The sequence below is a fragment of the Strix uralensis genome, chromosome Z (genome assembly GCF_047716275.1).
Source record: "Strix uralensis isolate ZFMK-TIS-50842 chromosome Z, bStrUra1, whole genome shotgun sequence".
Taxonomy (NCBI): domain Eukaryota; kingdom Metazoa; phylum Chordata; class Aves; order Strigiformes; family Strigidae; genus Strix; species Strix uralensis.
The window spans coordinates 35,197,654-35,223,604 of NC_134012.1; the positions used below are offsets into that span (position 1 = coordinate 35,197,654).

At 38.7% G+C, this 25,951-nt stretch overlaps 2 protein-coding genes across 6 annotated transcripts in view; one reads left to right on the forward strand and one right to left on the reverse strand.

Annotated features, from left to right (window-relative positions):
- Positions 1–9,942, forward strand: part of SNAPC3 (small nuclear RNA activating complex polypeptide 3) — a 56,359-nt gene extending 46,417 nt beyond the window's left edge. Inside the window, exon 10 of the transcript XR_012627255.1 lies at positions 9,011–9,942. The gene's annotated coding sequence lies outside the window, so the exon portion shown is untranslated. The remainder of the gene's footprint in view (positions 1–9,010) is intronic.
- Positions 1–25,951, reverse strand: part of PSIP1 (PC4 and SRSF1 interacting protein 1) — a 44,076-nt gene that overhangs the window by 10,386 nt on the left and 7,739 nt on the right. For 4 of the 5 annotated variants that reach the window (XR_012627252.1, XM_074857216.1, XM_074857214.1 and 1 more), the window contains 10 exons: positions 21,424–21,562; positions 15,912–16,016; positions 13,953–14,060; positions 13,387–13,449; positions 11,059–11,203; positions 9,288–9,363; positions 6,279–6,504; positions 5,516–5,634; positions 2,972–3,027; positions 1,677–1,747 (listed from right to left, as the gene is read on the reverse strand). Coding sequence is in view for 4 of the 5 variants with exons in the window: in XM_074857216.1 (XP_074713317.1) it covers positions 1,677–1,747; positions 2,972–3,027; positions 5,516–5,634; positions 6,279–6,504; positions 9,288–9,363; positions 11,059–11,203; positions 13,387–13,449; positions 13,953–14,060; positions 15,912–16,016; positions 21,424–21,562 (1,108 nt within the window). In the remaining variant the exon portion in view is untranslated. The remainder of the gene's footprint in view (positions 1–1,676; positions 1,748–2,971; positions 3,028–5,515; positions 5,635–6,278; positions 6,505–9,287; positions 9,364–11,058; positions 11,204–13,386; positions 13,450–13,952; positions 14,061–15,911; positions 16,017–21,423; positions 21,563–25,951) is intronic. The other variant, XM_074857215.1, reaches the window with a different exon arrangement.

Below are 25,951 nucleotides of genomic sequence, written 5' to 3' on the forward strand. Positions count from 1 at the left end.
ATCTTCTGGTCCCTTCTTCTCTCCATCATGGTCTCTCCAGAGAGTATTCCAAGCAGATCCCTGTAGAGGCCAAAGTCTACTCTCCTGAGTCCAGGGCTGTGATCCTTTTTGCCCTGCTCCCTCCTCCCAGCATCCTGAACTCCACCATCTCAATCCCTGCAGTCAGCGTTGCCCATAATCTTCATATCCCTGACCAGATCTTTCCTGTTTATAAGAATCAGGTCTGACAGGATGTCTTCCCTTGTCAGCTCCTTGATCACCTGTGTTAGGAAATTATCACAAACTTCCTAGATTACTGTATAATCCCTATGTTGTCTCTTCAGCAGATAGCAGGATGGTTAAAGCCTCCAATGAGGACCAAGCCTTTGAACTGGAGGTGTCTCCCAGTTGCCTTAAAATGACTTCATTCTCTACTTCTGCCTAATCAGGTCATCTGCAGTAGACATCCTCAGGATGTCACCCGTATTAGTCTGCCTGCTAATCCTGACCCATAAACTCTCAGTTGGTTTATCTGTCCCAGTGCAGAGGTCCATACATTTCCACTGGTCTCTCACAGAGTTATCCACCTTGTCTTCCCAGCATCTGTCTTTCCTAAAGAGCCCATATACATACATGGCAAGGCTCCAGTCCAGTGAACTACCCCACCAAGTCTCTGAGATATCAATGAAAGCATAGTCCTGCAAGTGTAGACATACGTCCAGTTCCTCTGGTTTGTTCATTATACTGTATGCATTAGTGTACAACCACTTCAAAGAGGTACCCAGCTGTGCTGACTTTCCAGAAAGGTTTTAAGAGCTTTCCTCATAATGCTGCACTGCTAGCACTTCCTCATTTCTGTGCATATGCTTGTGGTGATGTCGCTTCAGTGCTATTCTGTTGAGGAATTCTGTTGATTACAAGGCCAATTCTGATTACATCACCCTTCATCATTTGATTGCCATCCTGCTCCACCACTTCCTCACTGCCTCCTCCACTACTGCTCTTAGTTTAAAACTCTTTAACCAGGTTGGCCAGCCTCTTGGCAGCACTACTTTTGGAGTGGATCCTGCCATGTCCTAGAAGTCCTATCCATTCCTTCACAAGTACTTTCCTCAAGAAAGGGTCCACCACCTGGGACCTCATACCCTGATCATCACCCTCAGAGTCACACAGCCATGCTTTGCAGGTCTCCCCTACCTGTATCATTGGTGCCCAACAAAGAAAACCAGCAGCAGTTAATAAACAGTCTTAAGGCCAGACGAGCCTCAACCATCTCTCAGTAACATTCCAAACTTGAGCCCCCAGCAAGCAGCAGACTTCCCTCGACAAGGAGTGGGGTCAGCACATCGGGCTTCCATCCCTTGCATCAGGGCATCTACCACTACTACACTCATCATTTCTTTCTAGTGTTTCTGCACAGCTCAGGCTGAGCTGGCATAGATGCTTCATTTGACAGAATTCTGTCTGAATGTTTCTGGTAAATAAATAAATTACTGAATTATTTTCAGACAAAACTGATCTTACTTGCTGACATTTATTTTTCGATGTTCACGGTAACCTCATTTAAGTAGCAGTTATCTTTCAAACTGAAAAAGTTCCGTTCATTCTCAGAGTATTAATTAAAAACAAACAAACATGCCAAGTATTTCCTACTGGAATTATACACATAAATCAGTTTATAAAAAAAGAATACTTACAAGATTATCAATTTTCAGGGAGTTCTTGATTTCTGCATGTATCCTTTGAAGCCTAGAATCCATTGATGTTTCTGAAGATTAAAAACAGTATGCATGAATATTTGATAATCACTTCAGGTTTTTGTAGAAACCTTTCTACACATCTGAACTTCACACAGAATGTAGAATAATATGGACAGGCACTCTACATCAGATAACGATGCAGGTAGGCACATAAATACACCACAGGGCTTTCAATCAGAAATAAAGTACACAGCTTTTTAAAACTGGATACTATTAACAACCTACATAGTTTTCTCCTCAGGAGTTACAAGCTGGAAACAATTTTCTATTTTAGTATACAATTGTCACCCTCTACTTGTGGGCCAGGTTAAAAGGAAGTTTCAATAAATACTAAAAGTTACAAAGCTAGAAAACCTTTAATGACAGGACACGTGGCTATTGATAGTTTGGACATGATTCCAGTTCCAGTTCAAATTCATCCAAATAAAATGTTCCCCATACACATGCTCCAGCAGGTGTGCAAGATGAATGAACATGTGTGTCTCTAATTCACATGCTGAATGCCTGTTTGGATTTTTTCATACACAGGTGGCACATATTCTGAACAATACTGCAAGCAAACAGTTTCCTTCAAGTCCAACCAATCTTGGATGTGTTCGGATAATTTTTTTCCCCCCTGCCAACACTGGGTTGGTTGGAGTCCATGCCACTGGATCTGTACTATACTACAAATCACAGCCAGTGATTTGGATTGCCCTTAAAGATGGAAGTACTAAAAAAGGAATGACTTATCCCTGTGAAGGTCAATTTGCAAGTGTGCATTAATAGACAAGACTACAGTAATCTGCACCTAAGCCTCTTGCTTAGGAAGAGCAAGCCTCTTGCTTAGCAAGCCTCCTGCTTAGTAAGGGATAGCATCTAAATACTTTCTAGAGGTCCCTCAGATTATTGTTATGAGAAAATAGAAAGGAAAAAATGAAGAACTGAAGTGATTCAGTTCAAAGAGTAAGAACGCTTGTTTCTTGTTTACAAACAGATGGGATCATTTGAGGTTTAAAAAGCTCGAATGACAGTAAAATGAGAATAGCAAAAACCTGTTCTAATGCACTGAAGAACGAACACAGAAGAACAAGAATGCACTGTTTCACAGACCTGAAGGAAGCAGTCATGGATCAAACATCTCAGACCGACACCCCACAGTTACCCTTAGCATTAGATTATCTTACCCAGGCAGATAATTCTGTTCAAAATTTAAGATGACCAAAAATACTGTTTAGCTTCTTTAAACCAACCTCTCTTCTTCTCCATCTTCTTAACTTCTGTTTTCTTGCCTTCTTCTTTACTCTGCCTATCAAAAACATTAGTATTTTTACAAATGTTGTGAAGTCTGTTTTTCAAATTTTTTTTTCTTCCCATTTTTAGATGAGATGCAGTGTTTTGAGGTATTGTGTCAGTAAAACATTAGTATGCAAAAACCACAAAGGGCCAAACCCTGGTTTTCAAAAACTGAAATGAATTAACAAAATTCATTAGCTGAGATACTGCTGATAAATCCTCCATACTGACAGGTTTTCCCCAGAAGCAGTAAAGAAAAAAAAACCCCACAACCAAAAACCAAGTTAATTTCCAAACTGCATTTTGTTTTGGTTGCATGTCAAATTGGTAAAATGGCATTGCACAGAACTAACTTATGGAGAAATATTTTTATTATGATGACAAAAAGAGTAAAACTATTTAACATTACCATGGGAACTATGGAGAGATCACTTAGTCATAATCAGTTCCTATGTGACTAATTTTCTCATATAATTAATTATAACAGTATAAGTATTCTACAACTGACTATAAATGTATGAGTAATAATTTAAATATTCTTGAAGCAAATAGTAATAAAGGAAGAAGATTTATTACAAGTTCATTGAAATCTCCTGGCTCTAATTGTATCACTACAAATAAAGCTGAGACTCAATAAAACAAAAAAAAAAAAATTGTCTCCATCTCAGTTACGGGATGAAGACAGGCAGGAGTTTTTCACACAAGCTTTTGAACTCTTTATTTAGAGAAGATCATGGACCTGATTAGCAGTTCCTCAGTCTTGTCTTACTGAGCGGTTTCACAGCCCCATTTTAGAATTTGCATATTTCAGCTCATCATGACTAAATATTCTGTGACTAGTTTTCTTCCTGTCGTAGTAATATGTATCCATGAAATATCCAGGCCTGCGTGTCTATCATCTTCCATCTTGCTTTCATAAGCCACCCAGTTACAGAATGAACAGTTTTAAAGTACATAAGACTATTTTACTTAAACTGGCAGCACAAGCTCATGCCATTTAAATGTACATGTATACTTTGTATATATACAGAACAGTGTACAAAGCACCATTATTAAATAAATATTAACAAAGTAGCTACAAAGACCAGAAAATGAAAACTATACTGATGAGAAAAGTAGCCAAAAAAGATACCAGCCTATATTCAGTGCATTAGTAGAGGAACTTGAAGACGGACAGCATAAAGATAAGTCTTTTCATTGTTTATCAATATTGAGTTTTGTGATATTAGCCATCAGCTGTAATTAAATTAATTACGCATTCATTAACTGCTACTCCTTTATCTTATTGAAGCAAAGCTCTATCTACCCTCCAATGCGTAAAATATGACAGCTATTTAAAAGTAGAGGAGATTTGGTTATAATAACCAAATTTGGTTATAATAACCAAACCAATAAATGAGAGTTTGATTGCAGAAATCAAATCAGCATATGTCAGATTTAGATAATGATATATTAAGAGCTGCAAAGATGCTAAAGACAATTTAGTATCTCTAGAGTTGCAAACGCTTAGGTTTGCTACAGGCAAGTAAAGTAATTACGTTAGGGCTTCCAAAGGAGTAACAGGAAGAAAAGGAGAAGAAAGGGCTAGAGAATAAAAACCCCCAAACTAGATTCTTGTTAATGAACGTGAAAAAGGTAGAATTTTGTTGTTACAGTTGAAGGGGACCATTATCCTCCTCCTTTTTCTCCATATTTTTACTTTGTTCTCCCTTTCTTCCAGCCTCCCACCAACTGTGGGGATGGGAACATCATGCTCTCATGGTGGCAGCTTCTTCACCCATTTGCAAAATAGCTCTTGAGAGAGTCAGATTTCTTCCTATTGTCCCACACCCCCTCCAGTCTCTGGCAGGATCTTGTCTTCCATTCTTATGCTTGATTCATTTGTGATAATTTATCTTCCAAATGCAGACTGCTCTTGGTATCTCTCAACTGGCTTTGCAGAATAAAGTAGAATAATTGTTAATTTTATCTTGTTCTGTCTAACAGTGTGTGCTCTAGCTGCCAGACAGAGAAGGAAATATTTTCCAGGTAACCCCATGCATTCCACAACCTGGCCAAAAATCCATAACCATGGATTAATAGGTCCTACCAGTTTTCAATCTGGTGTATCCAAAACTTAAAGAAAAATATATGGCTGTCCTGAACACGTTTTCACACTGATCCCTTTTCACATGGATATTCTCAGGTTATTTCTAAACAGAACCCACCTGCTGTCTTCTGCTAGCAATTCTAAGCCACTGGAAGAGTGACATCACTTAATTTCTAGGTTCAATTCTTCCCGTTCTCCCAGAATAGAACATACTGGTTTAGAGAAGCTTCTTACTATCCACTTAAAAAGATGTTAAAATAGACAAAAAAAAAGGCGGGGGGGGCGGGGGATGACACAGGGACAGACACAACAGAACACAGTGCAAACCAGTTTGGAATTTTTTCAGGTAGCATCTCCCGTTACTTTCACAGTACTCCTACAGCTTGTGGATATCACATGTTAAAATACTCACGACTCAGATTCTGTCTGTTCCTCTTGCTTACGCTTTCTTTCTGTTACTTCTCTCTCATGTTGGCCTTTTACAATGCTTCTTCTATGAGCTGCCTGAAAGCTTCTTCCTCCTTTTTTCTTCTGGTTTTATTTGGGATTTCAGGATTGGAAAGAGAAAAGCAAGATTATTAAATCATTGTTTCTGTAAAGAGGTAAACCTACCTACACTAAATATCTGTGAAGCAACTCTGCTCCATGGAACAACCTGGCAAGAGCCTTTCCCTGCAACTAAATACAAGACCTCCACACATTGGTAAGTTCTGAATTTCTTTAGTCCTTTCTCCCTTTTTCCTTTTCTAATAGAAGACAAATATCATAAGCACCAGAAAAATGAAGACATTCCAACTGATTGGCTAGGGACAGCTTTATATCTTTTAAAAACTTGGCTTCAAGCCAAATGTTCTCTTAGATGCACCCAAGGAAGAAAAGTCTGTGTTCCAAGGAACACAGATGGAAAAAGCCTTTTGACAAAAGAAGTAACTACTACATTTAAATCCCTTGTTAAAAAGACAAGTGTCTTTGGAAAGATACTTTTCTTAAAAAATACCAAAGAAGTTCCTGAAAGAATTATTTGACAAAATGAAGTTCTGCAACTTTTATTCTGTATATCTATATTAGCCAGCCCAGGGCTCCAGCCTTTACTAGGATCTAGCATTAACTTCAAGAAAGATCTTCAGTGATACTACTTTCCTCTATAACAAATCATTAAGAAAGCAAAATTATACCTTGTCGCCTTCTTGTTCTTCTCCATCATCTTCAGTATCAGAAGCTGATGCAGAACCCACTTTTGCAGCATTTTTCCTTTTTGGTTCAGCCTCTTTCTTTCCTTCCTTTTTGTCAAATTCTTTCTTTGATTTCTCTTCTTCCTTCTGACTTTCCTCCTCTTTTTTCCCTTGCTTTTTGGGCTTTTCTTCCGGTCCTTTTTTCTTTGCCTTCTCCTCCTCATTGACACTAAAACATGAACAGTATTCAGGCATTGTATCCATTATCTACAGTGAGTTTAAAACACCACATTCTTCTAACTCAGGAAGTTGATTTTTTTTTTTTTTTACAACCGAACACTAAAAATTATGATGGAGGGTGCACAGCAAGTTCGCTACCCTGGACTTCAGGAGAGCTGCTTGTCATAGTAGTATGGGCTAAAGCCCTGGGGGGAAGAGGCGCCCAAGAAAGCTGGTTAATATTCATGGATCACCTCCTCCAAGCTCAGGAGCAATGCATCCTGACAAAGAGGAAGTCCGGAAAGAATGCCAGGAGCCTGCATGGATGAACAAGGAGGTCCTGGACAAGGTCAAACACAAAAAGGAAGCCTACAGACAGTGGAACCAAGGACAGGTAGCCTGGGAAGAATACAGAGAAACTGTCCAAGCAGCCAAAGATCAATTTAGGAAGGCCAAAGCCCTAACAGAATTAAATCTGGCCAGGGACATGAAGGGCAACAAAAAAAGCTTCTACAGGTACATAGGTGATAAAAGAAAAGACTAGGGGAAATGTGGGCCCTCTCCAGAAGGAAATGGAAGACCTGGTTACCTAGGAGATGGATAAGGCTGAAGTACTCAACGACTTTTTTGCCTCAGTCTTCACGAGCAAGTGCTGCAGCCACGCTGCCCAAGACACGGAAGGCAAAGGTGGGGACTGGGAGAAGAAAAATGGCCCACTGTAGGAGAAGATCAGGTTCAAGACCATCTAAGAAACCTGAAAGTGCACAATTCCATGGGACCTGATGAGGTCCATCCGCGGGTCCCAAGGAAACTGGCAGATGAAGTGAGAAGTTGTGGTAGTCCTGCAAAGTTCCTGCTGACTGGAAAAGGGGTAACATAACTCCCATTTTTAAAAAGGGAAATAAAGAGAACCTGGAGAACAACAGACCGGTCAGTCTCACCTCTGTGCCTGGCAAGATCATGGAGCAGATGCTTCTGAAAACTATGCTATGGCATGTGGAAAATAAGGAGGTGACTGATGACAGCCAAAATGGCTTCACTAAGGGCAAAGTGTGCATGAAGAATTTGGTAGCCTTCTACAACAGGGTTACAGTGTCAGTGAATAAGGGAATAGCAACTCACATCATCTACGTGCACTTGTGCAAAGCTTTTGACACTGTCCCACACTACATACTTGTCGCTAAATTGGGAGACATGGATTTGATGGATGGACCACTCAGTGGATAAGGAATTGGCTGGATGGTCGTGCTTAAAGAGTTGTGGTCAACAGCTCGGTGTCCGAGTGGAGAGCAGTGACATGTGGTGTTCCTCAGGGGTCAGTATTGAGGCCAGGGCTGTTTAACATCTTTGTTGGTGACATGGACAGTGGGATTGAGTGCACCCTCAGCAAGTTTGCTGACAACACCAAGCTGTGTGGTGTGGTCGACACGCTGGAGGGAAGGGATGTGCCATCCAGAGGGACCTGGACAGGCTGGAGAGGTGGGCCTGTGAGAACCTCATGAAGTTCAGCAAGGCCAAGTGCAAGGTTCTGCACATGGGTCAAGGTGATTCCATGCACAAATACAGGCTGGGCAATGAGTGGATTGAGAACAGCCCTGAGGAGAAGAACTTTGGGGTATTAGTGGATGGAAAACTGACTATGAGCCAGCAATGGGCGCTCACAGCCCAGAAAGCCAACTGTATCCTGGGCTGCACCAAGAGAATCATGACCAGCAGTTCAAGGGAGGTGGTTCTCCCCCTCTGCTCCACTCTCATGAGATCCCACCTGTGTACTGTGTTCAGTTCTGGGGCCCCCAGTATAAGAAGGACATAGACCTTATTGAGCAGGTCCAGAGGAGGGCCACAGAGATGACTGGGGGTCTGGAGCACCTCCCTTATGAGGACAGGCTGAGAGAGTTGTGGTTGTTCAGTCAAGAGAAGGCTCCAGGGAGACCTTTTAGCAGCCATCAAGCACTTAAAGGGGGCCTACAGGAAGCATGGGGAGGGACTCTTTCTCCAGTGGTGTAGTGATAGGACAAAGGGTAATGGTTTTAAACTGAAAGCGGGTAGATTTAGATGAGATATAATGAAGAAATTCTTTCCTGTGAGGGTGGTGAGACACTGGAACAGGTTGCCCAGAGAAGCTGTGGCTGCCCCCTCCCTGGCAGTGTTCAAGGCCAGGTTGGACGGGGCTTTGAGCAACCTGGTCTAGTGGAAAGTGTCCCTGCCCATGGCAGGGGGGGTTGGAACTAGATGATCTTGAAGGTGCCTTCCAACCCAAATCATTCTATGATTCTGTGATATACTGAAACTGCGCATCTGCTAATGTATAGAAAACTATGCTAATGCTCATCTTCAGTTACTAGAACCGTTAAGGACTTGACACAAGAACTGAAGAGGGTAAAAACAAAATTTAGGTAACAAATAGTGTTGGAATTCCATCAGAATAGATTTCTGAAACAAAAATGTAAAAAATTCACTGTTTTAGTTTTGCATGATCTTGTCTTGTCTCTTAATAAATATCTTTCTCTCTTCAGTCAGCATACAATTATATAAGGAACTTTGCACAGATTTTACAAGTTAAGAAGGTTAAGATCTTGTGTCTCTTGTTCCAGAAATGTACTACCTTGAGTTACTATGTATTAATTACCTGAGCTGTAAATAACAACATCAAAGCAAACAGTAACTAATACTGAATACTAAAGGGGCAAAACCCTGTCAGGAACTTAGTACTAATTACAAAATCTTAACATAAGGAACAACATGGTTTACAACAAAGCAGCTTTATAATGAGAAACAGAACAGAATACTCACAAGTCACTCTCTGAAAGACAAGGGGGTTTCACCAACTTTGGTCTGCCTCTTGGTTTTGGAACCTTTACTTCAGATGCTAGTATTTATAGAGAAATAACAGGTTAGTCCACACCCACCATCTACTCCTTGTTTATGACAAAAGATTCTTATTCAGACAGCAGCTACACTTATATCAAAATATATACCCTAGCTTTGTTATTATACAAAATTCAAGTGTTGAGTACCAAACTTTAATCAAGATCTCTTTGAAAAATTAAAGTGTTGGTAGTTTTTTTAGCTGACTGGTAAATTAAAAACTTTGGTGGTCTCTTAGCCACAGGCTCCAACTACCAATTCTTGTGATTTTTGCACTCTGTGCAGATAGGATTTGTTTCACATGTTGCATAACTAATATGAAAAAGTCTCAAATCAGAAAATGAGATAGGCTGAAATTACAGAATGGAAAGAAGTAATTTAGTGCACTCTGCCATTATTTTTAGACCTAAGACAGGGCTTCCATCACTTTTCTTGATAACTGTCAAGAAGTTCTACTACCGCATTACAGTACAGAGCAAAACTTTGCATCTCCTCAGATTCACCATATTGCTAGGAGTAAGACAAATAGCTTATCTGCCTTCTTGGCACTTAAATCCTTTAAATGCTTGTCTGGTGAATGTGTGGTTAGGAAACCCAATAGTGGTTAAACTCCTGTTGGTGTTAATATGGAGCACTTAAGCAAGAGATGCATGCATCATATCAACACCAGAACAGGTGTTTTAAAAAGGTATTTTATACAGGAGGTGAAAGCATCTCTTAAAGATCCAAGATCCTTTCCTGCTCTTACAGACAGTAATTAGTAAAAACAAACAAAAAATTTGTCAAGGTAAAAACACATACAAATGTTAAAAATATACATGTAGTATATACAATGAAACGAGGTGCGGAGGGTAGCTGTAGTAATACTTAATTTCCTCACAGCTTCCAAGCCAAAAGTAATTAAGTCTAGTTAATCATGGTTGCATTTTCTACTAGTAATTTTCATACTGTCAACAGATACAGATGAGTATAAATTATGTTTCCTAGACTAGATGTTCATACAATATACTTAACTGCTGCAAGAACTGCTTTCCGATGTAGTAATGATCAATTCAAGAATATCCGCAAGCTTACCGCAAAAATTTCGATTAGATCATTGCTGCTTTCAAAGAAACAAGCACTGCAGAATTATCAAATGGTTCTAACTATACATTTTAAAATAAGTTATATCTTCTTTTAATTTGTCTATCAATGTACACAGACTGCCTTAAACATCTTTTCAAGCAAGTCTCTCCAGCTCTTTTTTTTTTTTTACTGTCCTCTGAGCTCCACCTACAGGCTCTGTGTCCCCCCAGTTCTCTTTCTTGTGTTTTATGGATATTCTAACACAATTAAAGTATTTTATAGACCTTTAATGAATATAAACACCTTTGTGGTGTAACAACGCACCAAGAGCTCTTATCATATATCTGTATTTAGCAGCATCCTATAAAGTCAGCTTTTCTAAAAGCAATACTTGTACCCAAAACCAACAAGTCTTATTTAGAGGACTGGACAATAATGCTAACAATTTAAATCCATTTATGTCCTAAATTCATCAGCTTAAGATGAGATGTTTTCTCATTACAATCTCTTAGCAAAGACTGCCTTTAGCATGAGAAAATACTGTACTCTTTAGCGGAAAGAGACAACTCCCTCACTAATTCTACTAAGATATTTCTATGGTGAAAAAAATAAATCTTTGTTTTAAAGTTACCTGCTGGTCTTCCTCTTTTGGGGCTTACTTTTGGAGACCCTGGCACAGGAGCTACTGCTGCCACTGCTGCCGCCGCCACTGCTGCTGCTGCCACTGCTGCCGTTGCCACTGCTGCTGCTTCCTCAGCTTCAACTTGTTTTTCAGCCTAATTTAAAGAATGAATTTCACAAGTGAGAAAGCACAGGGCACCAATATCTAATTACTTTCTCAAACAACTGTTTTAAACTTCTAGAAATGCATTATTATGATACTGCTTCTACACATGAAAAAGAGTTTCCGAATTTAGTAACACATTATATTTAAATATCACTAATTCCACCCTCTCCATACCATCACTACCTAATAGTGTAATGTTTTGTGTAATTTCAACCAGCCCATTCATCTTCAGAACAATAAACTATCTAGGTACAACAAAGGAAAAAAAGATCATTTGTAAGTATTTTTAAGATCACCATAACAGTACCAAAACCCATTTTTAAGCATGTAAGTTCATATTTACACACACACACATAAAAATACTCTTTCTTTTAGATGCCATCTACCCTAGCTGCATCAAATTATCAAGCCAGTAGATGGAGCTATTCAGAAAAACGCCTGCTTCTAGCTCTATAGCAATTAACAACGAAAAATTGTACTTTGAACTGCACTAACCACGCACGATGACATTCATCTGCATAATCATTTTAGGGAGGTTGGGTTGTAAAGACAGATAGAACTTATGACAGAAGAATATCTTGATTAAAGGATACATATCTCCCTGCAGAAACATTCCATTCCATACAGATAAAAAGAATTGAGAAAAATCTGAACTGGAGAAAATATTCACATAGCGTCCTGGATACAGGAGCATCAGCTAGCAGCAACACAAAAGTTATAGGAAAATACATATTTATCTTAATATTCTTTGTGGACACCTATAATAAAAGACAATTTGAAAGAACAAACTTAAATCAAGAACAGTGTAGAGGTACATCTCGTATCAACTTGTGCTTTCCATCAGCCTGCAGACTTTAAATCACAAAATCATCTAGGTTGGAAAAGACCTTGAAGATCTAGTCCAACAAACAACAGCAAAATACCTGTTAGAATGCTTTTTCACAAACCCAGGGAAAAAACCCACCATGGTTTTTAAGGAAAGTAAGAAATGCATTCAGTCATATAACTGCACAGACAACCCTCTTTTCTGAGACACAAGCACACACCACATCCTTTGAAATACTATGTTTTTCTGTTCAGCAATGGCCTGCAGTAATGCAAAATCCTGGTTAAACCCCTTGCCACAAACAGCACATCCCAACATAAGACTGTCAGCTGAAGCTGGTAAATGTGTCAGAGGAAGTGTTCTTAGGCCTAGTGCCTTATGATGCAAAAAAACCCCCTCATGTCAAACAAAAGAAAAAAAACACCACAACCACAGGATTTGAGTGGTTTTTGAAAAAAATGAGATTTTTTTGTGTGTTATCTGTGAGGCTTCTCTCCCATTTACAAGCTGCAATCACATGTAAGCAGTGTCAGACACTCTTTCAATTTCTTGCCGTTTCAGAATAGCAGCTTTGAATTTTATTTTAGATTTTCATAAAATTTCTTTTTTTAAAGAAGGCATTCTTTAAATTCTATTTTTAAAACATTCAGGTCATTTGTGTATGAGCACCCAAACACATATCTTTCTTTTTTGTGAAGCAAATGATACTCAGAATGCTACTTACCTGTGACAACCATACTAAGGTTACCTTCATCCCGTCCCTGCTGTCAGCACTAATGTTACAAGTTAAATGGTTTCAAATTAAAATTAAATTTTGCCCCACTTTAATCTAGTTTTTAGTTGGGTCAGTGCCCTGATCTGGCTTGCTGTGTGACCACATGAACATTAAGGTTAGAGCATGCTGAGCAAGCAGGTGGAACTGCCTCTTTCAAAGTAACTCCAATTTTTTCCCAGGTTGAAGACACTACAAAATCACAGTCTCATTAAAGGGGGGAGTATGTCAGGTGTTAGTTCAATGTAAGGAAGAAATTCAAACGATTTTTCAGAGCTTCAGAACAGACTATTTTATTAGCAACAGTTTATATCTTTGTTTTTCTTACATGCAAGGGACTGTTTGGGAAAACATGCAAATTCCCTACTCTACATTAAGTTCAAACAGAATTAAGACTTGTAAAACACCCTCTAGGAAAACTTTCATTCCTACAAATCTTTCAGCCATCTGAAAGGGGGAGGGAGGATGTCAGGCACTTAAGACTTACACATAATCTGTTATTAAAGGAAGTAAATATCCAGTATCATCATATCCAAAAATTCCAGTAAGGTGAAGTAATTAAACATATTGTTACCTTTCTTTTTCTTCCTCTTCTAGCAACTTTAAGAATAGAAGCATCATTTGTTTTCACCACATCCTGTGAAGATTAAAAAATGGTGCTAAGAGTCTTAACAAAACAAAGATGTATTTTAAATTATTCTAATTTTTTTCCACAACCGAAGCCTCTGGCACATAATTTAGGCAAGAATCCTGTAATGCATATGAAGACACATCCTATTTTTCAATTATTAAAATCCTGATAATCTGGTAATCAGGATAGTCTTTTAGTCTGCCTGAACTTTTTATCTAGTGCTTTAAAAAAGTACATTTGTAATGCAGAGTAAGCGATAAAACCGCACTGTTTTAAGTGAACTTACACACAGCCAGACTAAAAGAGCCCTCTCTGAAAACTTCAATTCCTGTTAGCTTCAACGAGCAGTATAAACATGAGTGAATGCACAGGAAGTTTTATATAGTTAAACAGCTCCTGAGACTGTCACAGTAGTGGTAAATGTAGCTTCTTAATACCCAGTAATATATTTACATCAATAAGCATAATATTAAGATATTCTTCAGTACATAGAAAAAGCTTTCACATACTTCTTTACTGTTTTTTTCAGAAGGTAGATCATCTTCCTTTGAAATATCCATCTCCTTTTCTTCTGTTTCAGCTTCTGTAGGTAAGTTACTATCCCCCTTAGGGGATAACTGTAAAGGGATTCAACAGAGAGTAGAAAAAATACATTAAAAAGTATTTCATAGTGAAAAGAGAACAACATGCTAATAACTTTAAATAGTTTAAATCTGTAGATACACCCCTTTCTGAGGTACACATTAAAAGCCTAAGGCAGGACCACTTTCTCCGGTATACAATTGCAGATGATTGTCAGAATAGGTCAAAATACAGCAGTGTACTATGGTGAACTTAAATTTCACTTTGTGTTCAGGATAACATAACTATACTTTTCACAATATCACCAGTACATGAGTACTACGTGTTCATGCCAACATTCAAGATTCATGTATCACTGTTTATCTATTATTCACAGACGGGTATCCAAGTTGCAGACCACATTTAGCAAAGACTATCCTTCTACTCAACAAGACTTAAGGTAGTAAACAGACAACATGAAATTGGTTTATCATGTGAGAGAGTAATTAGTGATAACTGGTGTCATCTATGCCTTTTTTCTGATTTTGTTGGGATTTTTTTTAAACCTTAAAATACTAGTTTTCAATTTAGGTGAGTGGTTAAGTCTTGAAAAAAAATCAAGAGTTTGTAATGATTTACTTGAAAATAATTAACATTTCCTTGCAGTCTATGTATGTACATGTTTTTTTAGATCTTCAGTTCATTCTCTCAACTTCAATGTTACTGCCTTGTCCCACCTGCAAGCACCTTTTGTGAAATTCCCTTTTAAAGTAGCTACAGTTCTTAAAATTTCAACATTTCAACAAGGCAACTAAGGCACAAGGCTATCATGCAATATTCCCAACTACTTGAAGATGTGCTGTTGTGGTTTAACCCCAGCCAGCAATTAAGCTCCATGCAGCCACTCACTCACTTCCCACCACTCCCAGTGAGATGGGGAGAAAAATCAAAAGAAAAGGTAAAATTTGTGGGTTGAGATAAGACCAGTTTAATAACTAGAGTAAAATATAATAACAACAACAAATAATAACAACAAAAATTGTAATGAAAATGAATATAACAAAAAGAGAGAAAAATAAAACCCAAGAAAAGACAAGTGATGCACAATGCAACTGCTCACCACCCGCTGCCCCAGTGGCAATCTGCACCCCCACCCCAGCCAACTCCTCCCCAGTTTATATACTGAGCATGACACTCTATGGTATGGAATATTCCTTGGGCTAGTTCGAATCACCTGTCCTGGCCACGCTCTCTCACAACTTCATGTGCACCTGCTCACCAGCAGAGTGAAAGGATTTCAGGAAACTGAAAAATCCTTACCCTAGGATAAGCGCTACTTAGCAGCAACTAAAACACTGGTATATTATCAACATTATTCTCACACTAAATCCAAACCACTGCACTGCAGCAGCTGCTAGTAAGAAAATTATCCCAGCCAAAATCAGGACAATGCCTAATTCAAACTGATTCTTATTATCTGTTCAGGCAAATACACTGAAGAACCCTTTCAGCACAGACAGAACCTAATGCTCTGTTAGGCTTTTCAAGAAAAACTGTCATAATTGAAAGGGACAGTCATACCTGTCTATAATATTAAAGCCTTCAAAAACAGAAAGGGAAACTTAAAATTAAATCTTGGTGTTCATTTCCACCTTCTCCTGCCTAGGATGTACTGTATGAATTTAGTGTAAGTATGTTACAACTGAGAAATATAGACCGGTAAAGAAATTTATTTTCAAAAACATGTACAGCAGCTTAAAAGGAGTACAGAGGACAAAAATATTACTATATGTGTGTCTGAAAAGAAGCAAAGGCAAAGCAGTTACAACAGTAAAACACTATTAAAGTATTTAAGTAAAACCTTGGCAATACAGTTTTGACTGGTAGAACAAAACACAGTCACTTACTTTTGGGACAGAAGACTTTCTCCTTTTGGCTCCTGCTTTTTCTTCACTCCCCTCAGCAGGCTCCTGAACAGTTTCTTTGACAGGAGTGTTAATGGCTGGATGGGACTTCAATACAAAAACACCAAAAATTAGATCTAAACCCCTTCCTGAACTACAGACTAATGATACTGAGAGGTATTCTGCCACCTGTATGTTATTGAAGAAAGCATCATGCTAACAAAACCCTTATTAGAACTACAACAATATTAAAATATATCTTATTTCATGAATTTCCACATTTCGGTTTAAACTGCATTCTATCAAACTTTCAAGCTCTAATAACTTATTTTCACACTAAAAATACTGCAATATAAGTTTTTTCTTATGTATAATTTAAAAAAAAAGTTTGGTCAAATACAACTTGTGATGCTACTGCATTTTTAAATGAGCTATAACCTTAAGTGAGCCAACTACCTGTTCCTGAAAAGATAAGCAGGAAAAAATTAGGAAAAAAAAGTTATAATAAAGGCTAAAGAATTAAAAACATAAAAATATAAAAGGTGAAGCCAAAGTTACTGGGTTTTATTCCATTACACTGTGGATAGCATTCTCACTCTTAAATATTAGCTCCTTCAAACAAAGCTGGCAGAACTCCTAATGCTTTAATTTTTCCCCCACTGAGGAAGTGGTTTTGGATTTAAGCCCAAGCCACAAGCTCCCTTCTGCCCTCCACCTCCCTTACTAGCAGTTACAAGCAACATCTGCAAAGAATAAATACTGCTTTCAGAACATTCCAGCCAGTTCTGGCAGTTAAACAGAAAATGTGGCTCTCAGAAGGACTTACCAAGACAAAATATGCCAGTAAAAGGACAGAAAATAAAGAAAAAAAATTGCAAGTGAATCCCTCTGTATGAATAGCCAACAAGTCTGTCACTATCTTGTAACCAGAATAAAAGCTCGATTTTGCCAACACGTCCACGTCATTTACCCACTCTCCTCTGACCTTACCTGCTGTGTGGCCAAACACAAAATTATCTACTCACCCTGAATTTTTAGGTTTTGACAACTGAACGTCTTCCCTGCTACTGTCCAGTAACTGTGCTGTACTTAACTCTAAGAATCTTTTTTTAAAAAGAATTTTATGTAGATCATCTCCAAGAGCTCAGCTAAAAAATCTGTCCATTCACCAATGTGTACTGAATACTGCAGCATACTAGTAAGTGTAATACACTATTCTACTTTAAAATATTGTTTGAAAAAGTGTCTTCACTTATCAGTATACTTATGTTACACCTTTACTCTCAGTCTTCATAACCAACTACTTGTCTTCAATTTTGAGATCACTCGCTGCCTACACTGATCCTCTCTCACACGCTGCACCGGGGAAAACAGTTGGCGGGTATTGGTGTTTGGAACCTGTGTGAAACCCAGTCTGGGACTGCCCTGAGCTGGTCACAACCCATCCCAGCAGGCTTCGCAACAGGCAAACTGACCCACAGCACGTACCAAACTGTGCTGACTAGAGCACCTCCACCAACACAACGATGGGAAGGAGAGTCACTGAGGAGAAGAGCAGCTGCCCAAGAAGAATTGAAGAGATGCCGCAGAAGGGGGATGCCAACACACAAAGACACGCATGCAGGGCATGAGGGACACCGAGGCAAAAGAGATGCCAGTGCAGGAGGGATGCTGGAAAGGGAACGCACATGAGGAGTCACCCAAGCCAGGCTCCAGCCCAGTTGCCTGAGCAGGGGCAGAGAGGGGACAGAAGGGACAGCTCTGAGGGGACTGTAGCCCATGGAGAAGTCCACACCCAAGTCACTAAGAAGCAAGCAACAGCAAAAGCAAAGTAGCCACTACACACCAGCCTCTGTCCCCTGTGCTGCCACTGTCTCACCCAAGGGACTGTCTGTGATGTGTGGTGAGGAGACTGGAGACCAGCAAAGGGGGAGCAGAGGTGGCCAGAAGGAAACTGAGGCATGTTTCTCTAAGTGTTTGTCTTTGTTTCTCATTATCAGAATCAGTAAGAAAAAGCTTATATCAGTTGGCTAAACTGTGCCAAATTCCCTGACATGAGCCTTTTCTTGCCTGTACCATACCTCTCTTTGCTAAAGATGGGAAGGTGGGGACTCAGAAGCCAATTTCAACCACTCTGCTACCCTTAAAACAGGTATAAGCTTTCCCATAAACTCCTAATAAAACTTCCTAAATATCCATATCAAGTACTCAAACTTCCTTTCCTTCCCTGACTAAAACACCCAGAAGCCCCTCAAAAAACCCATAGCTGTTAATTAAGACAGCCACAGAGACTGTTTTTGTCAAGCAGATAAGCATCCTTCCCTTATTACTAGGAGGGACAAACTCTATGTACTTGTTTCTCCAGCTTTGAGAATTGGGTGCTAAGGCAACATCCTCATGAACAGGAAAGCTGCAAACGCCAAGGGAACTAACAAGAACATGAAATAAGGTACCTCTCAAATCTCATCACTGTAAACTGTATGCTATCCTGCAAAGTACTGAAGAAATAAAGCTCATTTCAGCACGTAAGCTGAAACAAGTAAAACTAAACCAAACACCAAGCATCACACTACAACTTTCTTCTTGAAAAAGTGGGATATTCCTCCATCTTATCTATAATCTTTGGCAGAACAGTGACATAATATTTCAATTCTAAGAATTAAATCCAAAAGGTAGTGTTTTGTGAAAAAACATGGAAGATCCATGACTGATTGACCTGACATTATCGCAGATGCTCAAAGAAACTCTGAAGTAGACCCTTATTGGCAGTTTTATTTCAGATCAAGTAGCACTTACTCTGCCTGTTTTACATCCTGATTTATTTTACAGACTGTCAAATCTAGTCAGCCATTTGCAGAAGTACTCCTTTAGCACTAACAAGAACTGTCTGCAAGTAAAACAAGAGCTGCCTAAATCCTAAGGGCTTGATTTGCTCCAAATAAAACTTGCTTTTAACAATGCATAGCACAGGATAGAAAGAAGTGGCTATCAAAAGAAAGACTTTCTGAAGTTAAGGTAAGGTGTCAATTCAGAAGAAAAGTTGCACAAGTCTACTGCATTACTTCATTAATTCTGTAGTTCAATCTGGTCCAACCTTTCTGTTCAAGCAGGGCCACCCTGCTGGCTGACCAGAACCATGTCCAGATGGCTTCTGAATATCTCCAAGGATGGAGACTCCAGAGCCTCCCTGGACAACCTCTGCTGTGCAACCCTCACAGTGCAAAGTTATTTCCTGATTGTCCTCGTTTCAACCAGGATGGAGTTAATTTTCATTGGAGTATTTCATACCATGTGATGTCATGCCCAGGTGGGCGGGCTCTCGCTCTCAGCTTTTCGATCTCTCAGCTTTTAGCTGGGGGCTTGCACACTCGCAGTCTGCTCATCGGGTGGTAGGTATTGTTGCTGTGGGGGGGCAGTCACCATGCTCGGTAAGCCACTGCTGCATTTTACCCGTTTTCTTTTTGAACTCACTATTGTTACTGTTGTTCTCTTGTTACATTTAGTAAATTCTTTCTTTTTATTCAACCCACGAATTCTCTTCTTTTGTCCCTCCCCTATCTTACCAGAGGGGGGATGGGGAGGTGAACGCCGGCCACTTTGAGTCTGGCTGCCAGCTGAGTTCAAACCTCCACACTGATGCTCAGAGGGAACCTCCTGTATTTCAGTTTGTGCCCATTGCCTCTAGTCCTGTCACTGGACACCACCGAAAAGAGCCTGGCTCTGCCTCTTTGCAACCTCCCTTCAGGTATTTGTATACATTGATGAGATCACCCCTGAGCCGCCTGGCGCTGAACAGTCCCAGCTCTCTCAGCCTTTCCTCACAGCAGAGATGCTCCAGTCCATCATTTTCGTGACCCTTCATGGGACTCTCTCTCCAGTATGTCTGTGTCTCTTTTGTACCGAGTAGCCCAGAAATGGACACAGTACTCCAGTTAGAACACTCCTACTAAGAAAAGTTTCTTCTTCCAGAAACTTTTTTTTAAAAAAAGAAATAGTGGGGAAAAAATAGCAAAGAACAACCCCATTGCTTTAGACAGAACCTGACCAGTTCACGGAAAGACCCTGTGAAAAAGCTGAAGCTGAAGTGAATGGAACTCAAAAGGTAGAAAGGACTATCTGGCAGAAAAGCTGCTAGACAAAGAAAACTGTATCTCTTGACAGCATGTTTTGTGTATTTCCCATTGGAAATATATTTAGGAATGTCTGAGATGCTATGAAAGCAACCCAGAGCACTGCTCAATTGGAAGTTACTGATTCCTACTGTGAAACAAAATATTAGATAAAGCTTGTTACCATTGATTGTTTATACTCAGATTTTCACATTGTTAGAATGACTGGTAACATACAACTCAGTTATGGTTCACAACGACCTCAGCTATCCACTGAGAATCTCTCCTGAACTGTCACAAAAAAAACCAGCAAGAAGGTATACTGACTCATATTTTGTGGTAGCAGAAAGAATCTGTCCCTTATTAATACAATCCTTCCCACTGGGATTAGCATCTTTCCATATCCCAGAGCAGAAAAAGAGTACATCTGGAGTACATCATCTTACCTCTCGACTCTACTTCAGAAACTCCTTAACTCTTTATCCACGTTCTCCTTCAAGCTAGAAACACAGTAACTTGGGATATCTTATGAAACAGGGATTAACTGCTGCTGAAATGGCAATCTGGCATGTCATATAAGAGCAGCAAATAATACCAAAAGATACCAATTCTTTATTATTACTGCAGCATTGCCTAGAAGGCCCAATATGTGATCAGGGTCCACTGTACGTATCAAACCCAAGAGGCTTCAGAATGTTCAGAGCAGACAGGGAAAGACAAAAATGAGCAAAACAATTTCTTTTGTCTTCAGATTAAATTTGGGTCTTTTTATGGGTAGCACTGCATAGCTCCAGTTTAAGCTTGGAATATTTACCAAGAGGGCAAGAAACGAGGAACTACTGATGGACAAAAACTGAATTAAGTCATGTGACAGTTTGGGGCCAAAAGGCAGGCATCCCATTGCTTCCAACCACTAGAAGGAAAATACTATGTGCTAAGAAAGCATGTACTGAAATCTTGCAAGGATACTTGTTGAGAAAAGCACTTGGGTTTAGAAGACAGAAAGAAGTAGTGTGACTGAGATTCCAAAAAACCAAACTTTTCAAGCACAGTCATACAGTTTCAAAGATAAGTATTTCAGAAATGTATATAGTTATAAATGAGTATATATATAAGTAAAACTTGGTATGTACTGTAAAGAGTTAAACATTTAGCCTTGTGCTCTGAAACTGTCAATATGTTCCCTCATGAGCTCACTAAAATGAACAGATATCCCCAGTTAAACAATACCCCCATCTCTTATGCTATTAATACTAGAGACCAAGTAAAAAAAAAAAAAATTTAAAAATGGTCTAAGCCACAGTTAAACAGCAGCAATAATTCATTACTCTACAGCAGGGAAACACTCATTGTGTTTTTTCCCCAACAGTATAGCAACAAAGATTTGCAGACTCTGCATAACTTACCTGCTGATGAGAGAACTTCACTTTGGGATTGTTGTCAATTTCCCACAACCCTTCATTAAAACCCTTTCTTTTATTTGGTTTGCCATATTTATCTTTATTTTCAGCATAAGGAAATATGTCCTTTGGTCCCAAAAATGCCCTTAAGGAGAAAAAGAACAAAAAGAACAAAATTGCACATTTTAAACAGTTCATCTTTTCAAGCAAGTAAGCACCAAATGTTATTAAGACATGAAATTCATTACTACTGCAACAACTAGTTCTGCTACATAAGCGTCTTTAGTTCTCTCAACTTTTGTCTTCAACAGCCCAAGTTTTCCATTACTACCACCACACATACAGACCCCCTCTTAAACAGGGTTTTGAGTGTCTGGGCAAGAAACAGCCAATGCTGCATCTTAAGATTGCAGCTGATAGGACAACCAACCACTGTGAACCAGAACAATTAAAAACTGAGTAGTTTCAAACTAACAGAAAGAGCAATTGCTTCCTTAGAAAAAAAATCAGACTTAAATGTTAAGAATAAAGAATCCTTGAATCTGGACAATGTAAGGCAAGAAAACAATTTAAAGGAGAAGACATTGCTCCAAGCCAACAAAGAAAACTTTCAAAGTTATTAAATTAAAAATAATCCAGTTAAAATACAAAATTTAAGAATTTTTAGTGTATTGGACATGAAAAAACAAGACTTGCCTGCCCACACCTTTGTAAGAATGCTATGTAATTCAGCATTAATTCATTAGTTTTTCAGTGTGTGACAATAGGGCCTCAACTTGATTTACTGAACTGAACGAATAAACTGTTCCTTATTTTAAATTTCTCCTCCAATCCTTTTCTTGATGAAGTAAACATTAAAAATATTTGATTTTTATTTAAGCTACTCTTGTAGTAGAGGTCTTAACACTGCCAGTGTATCTTTGTCAGATAAAATACCACTCCAGCATATCACTACCCCTACAGTAAACTGTGTAACTAAAGCTTTTAGCCTAGTAGCTTTTCTCAAATGTCAAAGTCATAGTATCCACACTACTTCTTCCACTAGCTTCTCTAAGCATCCACTAGCTTCTCTAAGTTAAACTTGAGAAACCAAGGTAACATAGTATTGACAACCAATATTCTGGTTTTTATGAAGAACATCAGAGTCTTTAATTCCTGCTCGACTTTCATGAACTTTCAAATTAGGATTTCACTGTAGCAATCCATATGCTGCTAACAGAAACACAAGGCTTTGGTGGTACATTCTTATTTTCACTCTGTGCCTAGCCACAAAGTTGCAGACACTTGCTTTGTGAAGTATCAGCTCATGGAAACGTTCAATAGATACTTCGAAGCTCCACTCTCCATCTTTCTTCATCATCTTTAAAAAAAACAAGCTCCTTGAGACTTACACCCTACTAAACAAAAAAACCACACCATGTTATCATCTAGAAAGCTTAAGCATTTCCTCCTCCAGCAGTAAAAACACTTACCTACATGTACAAGGTATCAAGTAAGCCACTGTTACAGGTCAGACTGCAAATCACCCACTGCTTTGTAAGAGATGGTTATAGAGGATTCAGCCACTGTGGGAAACACACACCTGCAAAGCCTACTTGACCAGACCAGAAGAATGGAGAGAAAGACAAACAGAAACTGGGAGACAGAAAAATAGGAAACATTGCCTTCCTTCTTCCCTATGCCCTGAAGGGAAGCATTTTTCCCAGGTCTGTAAGCATCTACCAATATTGTTCATGAAAACCACCAAACCCCAGCTACTGTGAAAGGGTCATGTAACTTGTTGGGTCACTGTATTTAAATCCCCACATACTAAAAAGAAAATCGAACAAGAAAGTGAATGAAGAGAGATTACCCTAACACACAGCATCCAGAAACCAGAGTTCAGTGCCAACCTTCTGTTTGTCCGTTACCAATCAAAATTTGCACCGATGTGATTTACTGGCACAACAGATGCAAATAAAGCTTTTATTAAAATAGTATCTATTTTATTACTCTCTTTTAGGAAAGGGTTGCTGCATGAAGACAGTATGGAAATAAACCAAACCTCAACCAAATTCCCAAAGCATACTTTAAGAAGCATGTATCTGTTCACTGCACACAGACAGCAACACATCTAGTTCTGTTTCGACAAAACTTAGTGAAAATCAGCCATAGCAGTCAAAGTACAAGTCTATACTTGTTTACAGTAATCTGAAAAATTGAAATAGTACTACTAAAAGTCAAGTAAGGTTCAAGCTAGTCTTGTTTTCACTTTCCCCACAACTCTTTTCCTACTATAACCATCCACACAGTTAGAAAATGTCATCCTGTGTACAGAGGGACTTTTTAGCATGATTAAGCTCATCACCTGGATTTTCAGAGTTGCCACTACTTACAGTAAGATATGTTGTATATATATATATGTACAGGCTACTAACATGCTGAATGGACATAGTGTCTAATCTCACACAGGTATGTGACTTGGAGAAGCACAGCAGAGAACAAATTTACCAAATTTATTTTATTTCCCATGGAAAAAGTACATTTTTGATGGATCACTAAGTCACTATTTACAGCTACAAACCTAAACAAAATTACATGCCATGGAACAGTATTCTTTTTTACCTGATCTGCTCCTTCCTATTGTTACTTACAGGTATCTGCTGTAAACAACAATAAGTAAGATCAAGAAGCATGGGAGTTTCACCTGCTACCACTCTAAGGAACACAAGGTACATGACATGCTTAAAGAACAAATGCCATAAGACAGCTGGGTCATAGAACACCCTGTACTTCGCAAAGTGTACAAAACAGAGACAAGACGTTTCTCATACATTGTATGGAACTCTGAAATGTAGTAACCCTGAATCTACAGCCTAAAAAAAACCAGATCACAGTAAAACTTTATTTCTTAATAATATCACAGAGTGAGGAATAGACATTTCAAATTTACCCATGTACACTACAAAAAAAACCCCTTCCAAACTCAATCATGTCTTAAGAGCATAAGCTAAATGTAAAATTGGCCATGATGCTTCTCAAAATTTGCAAAGGTATTTTTAAAGTTTTAAATAAGGAGTTATTTCACTCTCCATTATATGCAATCTTCATCCACTAACTTATTTACAACTACACAAAACCTCAGTACAACCCAGAATGACATGCACATTACCTAGGGCACGATCAAAGCAATATTGTGCTTTCAGCTGCCAAGAAAAAAAAAAAAGTAGTTGGGGAAAAAAAAAAATTAAGAAAAAAGGTAATCTGCTGCATTGTTTAAAATTATCATCAAAAAACGGACAAGATTCAAACCTTGCAACCTTGAATCAAATTCCAGGAGTACGTCTTTACCCACAAAACGAAATATAAACTAAAAAAACTGAGCTATTGAAAGATGAAAACAGCTAAAGAAATGCATGGGTATATGGGCCAAGCGTATAGAAATCTTTTTCACAGGGAAAGCACTTCTTAAAAAAAAAAAAAAGAGAAGCAAGTAACAAGTAGTATCAGAGAGTAGAGGATGCTTACTCTTTAATTCAACAGGGGAATGTATCTTGTCTTAGCGTGGCTTACTAAAAGATAGATGTAAAGTACCAGATTAAAGCAATTTCAATAGATATTATTAAATAAGATGAAGAAAAAAAAGCTAGGCCTTTCCACAAAATGCAAGAAAGAGTACTTGTATACACAACTTCTATCTCTGACCTGCTTACATACCATTTGCCATTTTATTACGAAAAAAAGCAGAATTAAAAGCACACCATTATAGGTATTGGTTCTTTTTGATTATTTAAAAAACAAAACAAACAAATCAGACAACAAATATAGCACTGAATTGGAAGTCTGTTGTAGTTTAAACCCTGCCAGCAACTAAGCATCACACAACCCCTTGCTCACTCCTCTGTACTCCCAGTGCGATGGGAAGAAGAATTGAACAAAAGTAAAACTCACAGGTTGAGATAAGACCAGTTTAATAACTAAAATAGAATAAAATATGATAACAACTACAACAATAATAAAATACAATACTAATCATTATTGTAATGATAATAAAAAGAGAAATAAAACCCCCAAAAGACAAGTGAGGCACAATGCAGTCGTTCACCACCTGCTGACTGATACCCAAGCAGTGATCTGCCCCCCCCCCCCCCAGCCAACTCCCCCCAGTTTACGTACGGAGCATGATATCCTATGGTATGGAATATCCCTTTGGCTAGTTCAGGTCACCTGTTCTGGCTGTGCTCCCTCACAGCTTCTTGTGCATCTGCTCGCTGGCAGAGCACAGGAAACTGAAAAATCCTTACTTTAGGATTAGGTGCTACTTAGCAACAACTAAAACATCAGTGTGTTATCAATGTTACTGTAACACTAAATTCAAACCACAGCACGGTACCAGCTACTAGGAAGAAAATTAACTCTATCCCAGTTGAAACCAGGACAAAGTCTTAGAAATCTACACTAGGACAACCAGTCATGCTATAAACATGATAATTTTCAAAAAGACAGAACTGCATAAAACCCAGCATATTTACAATCAAATTTAGCAATGGAAGAA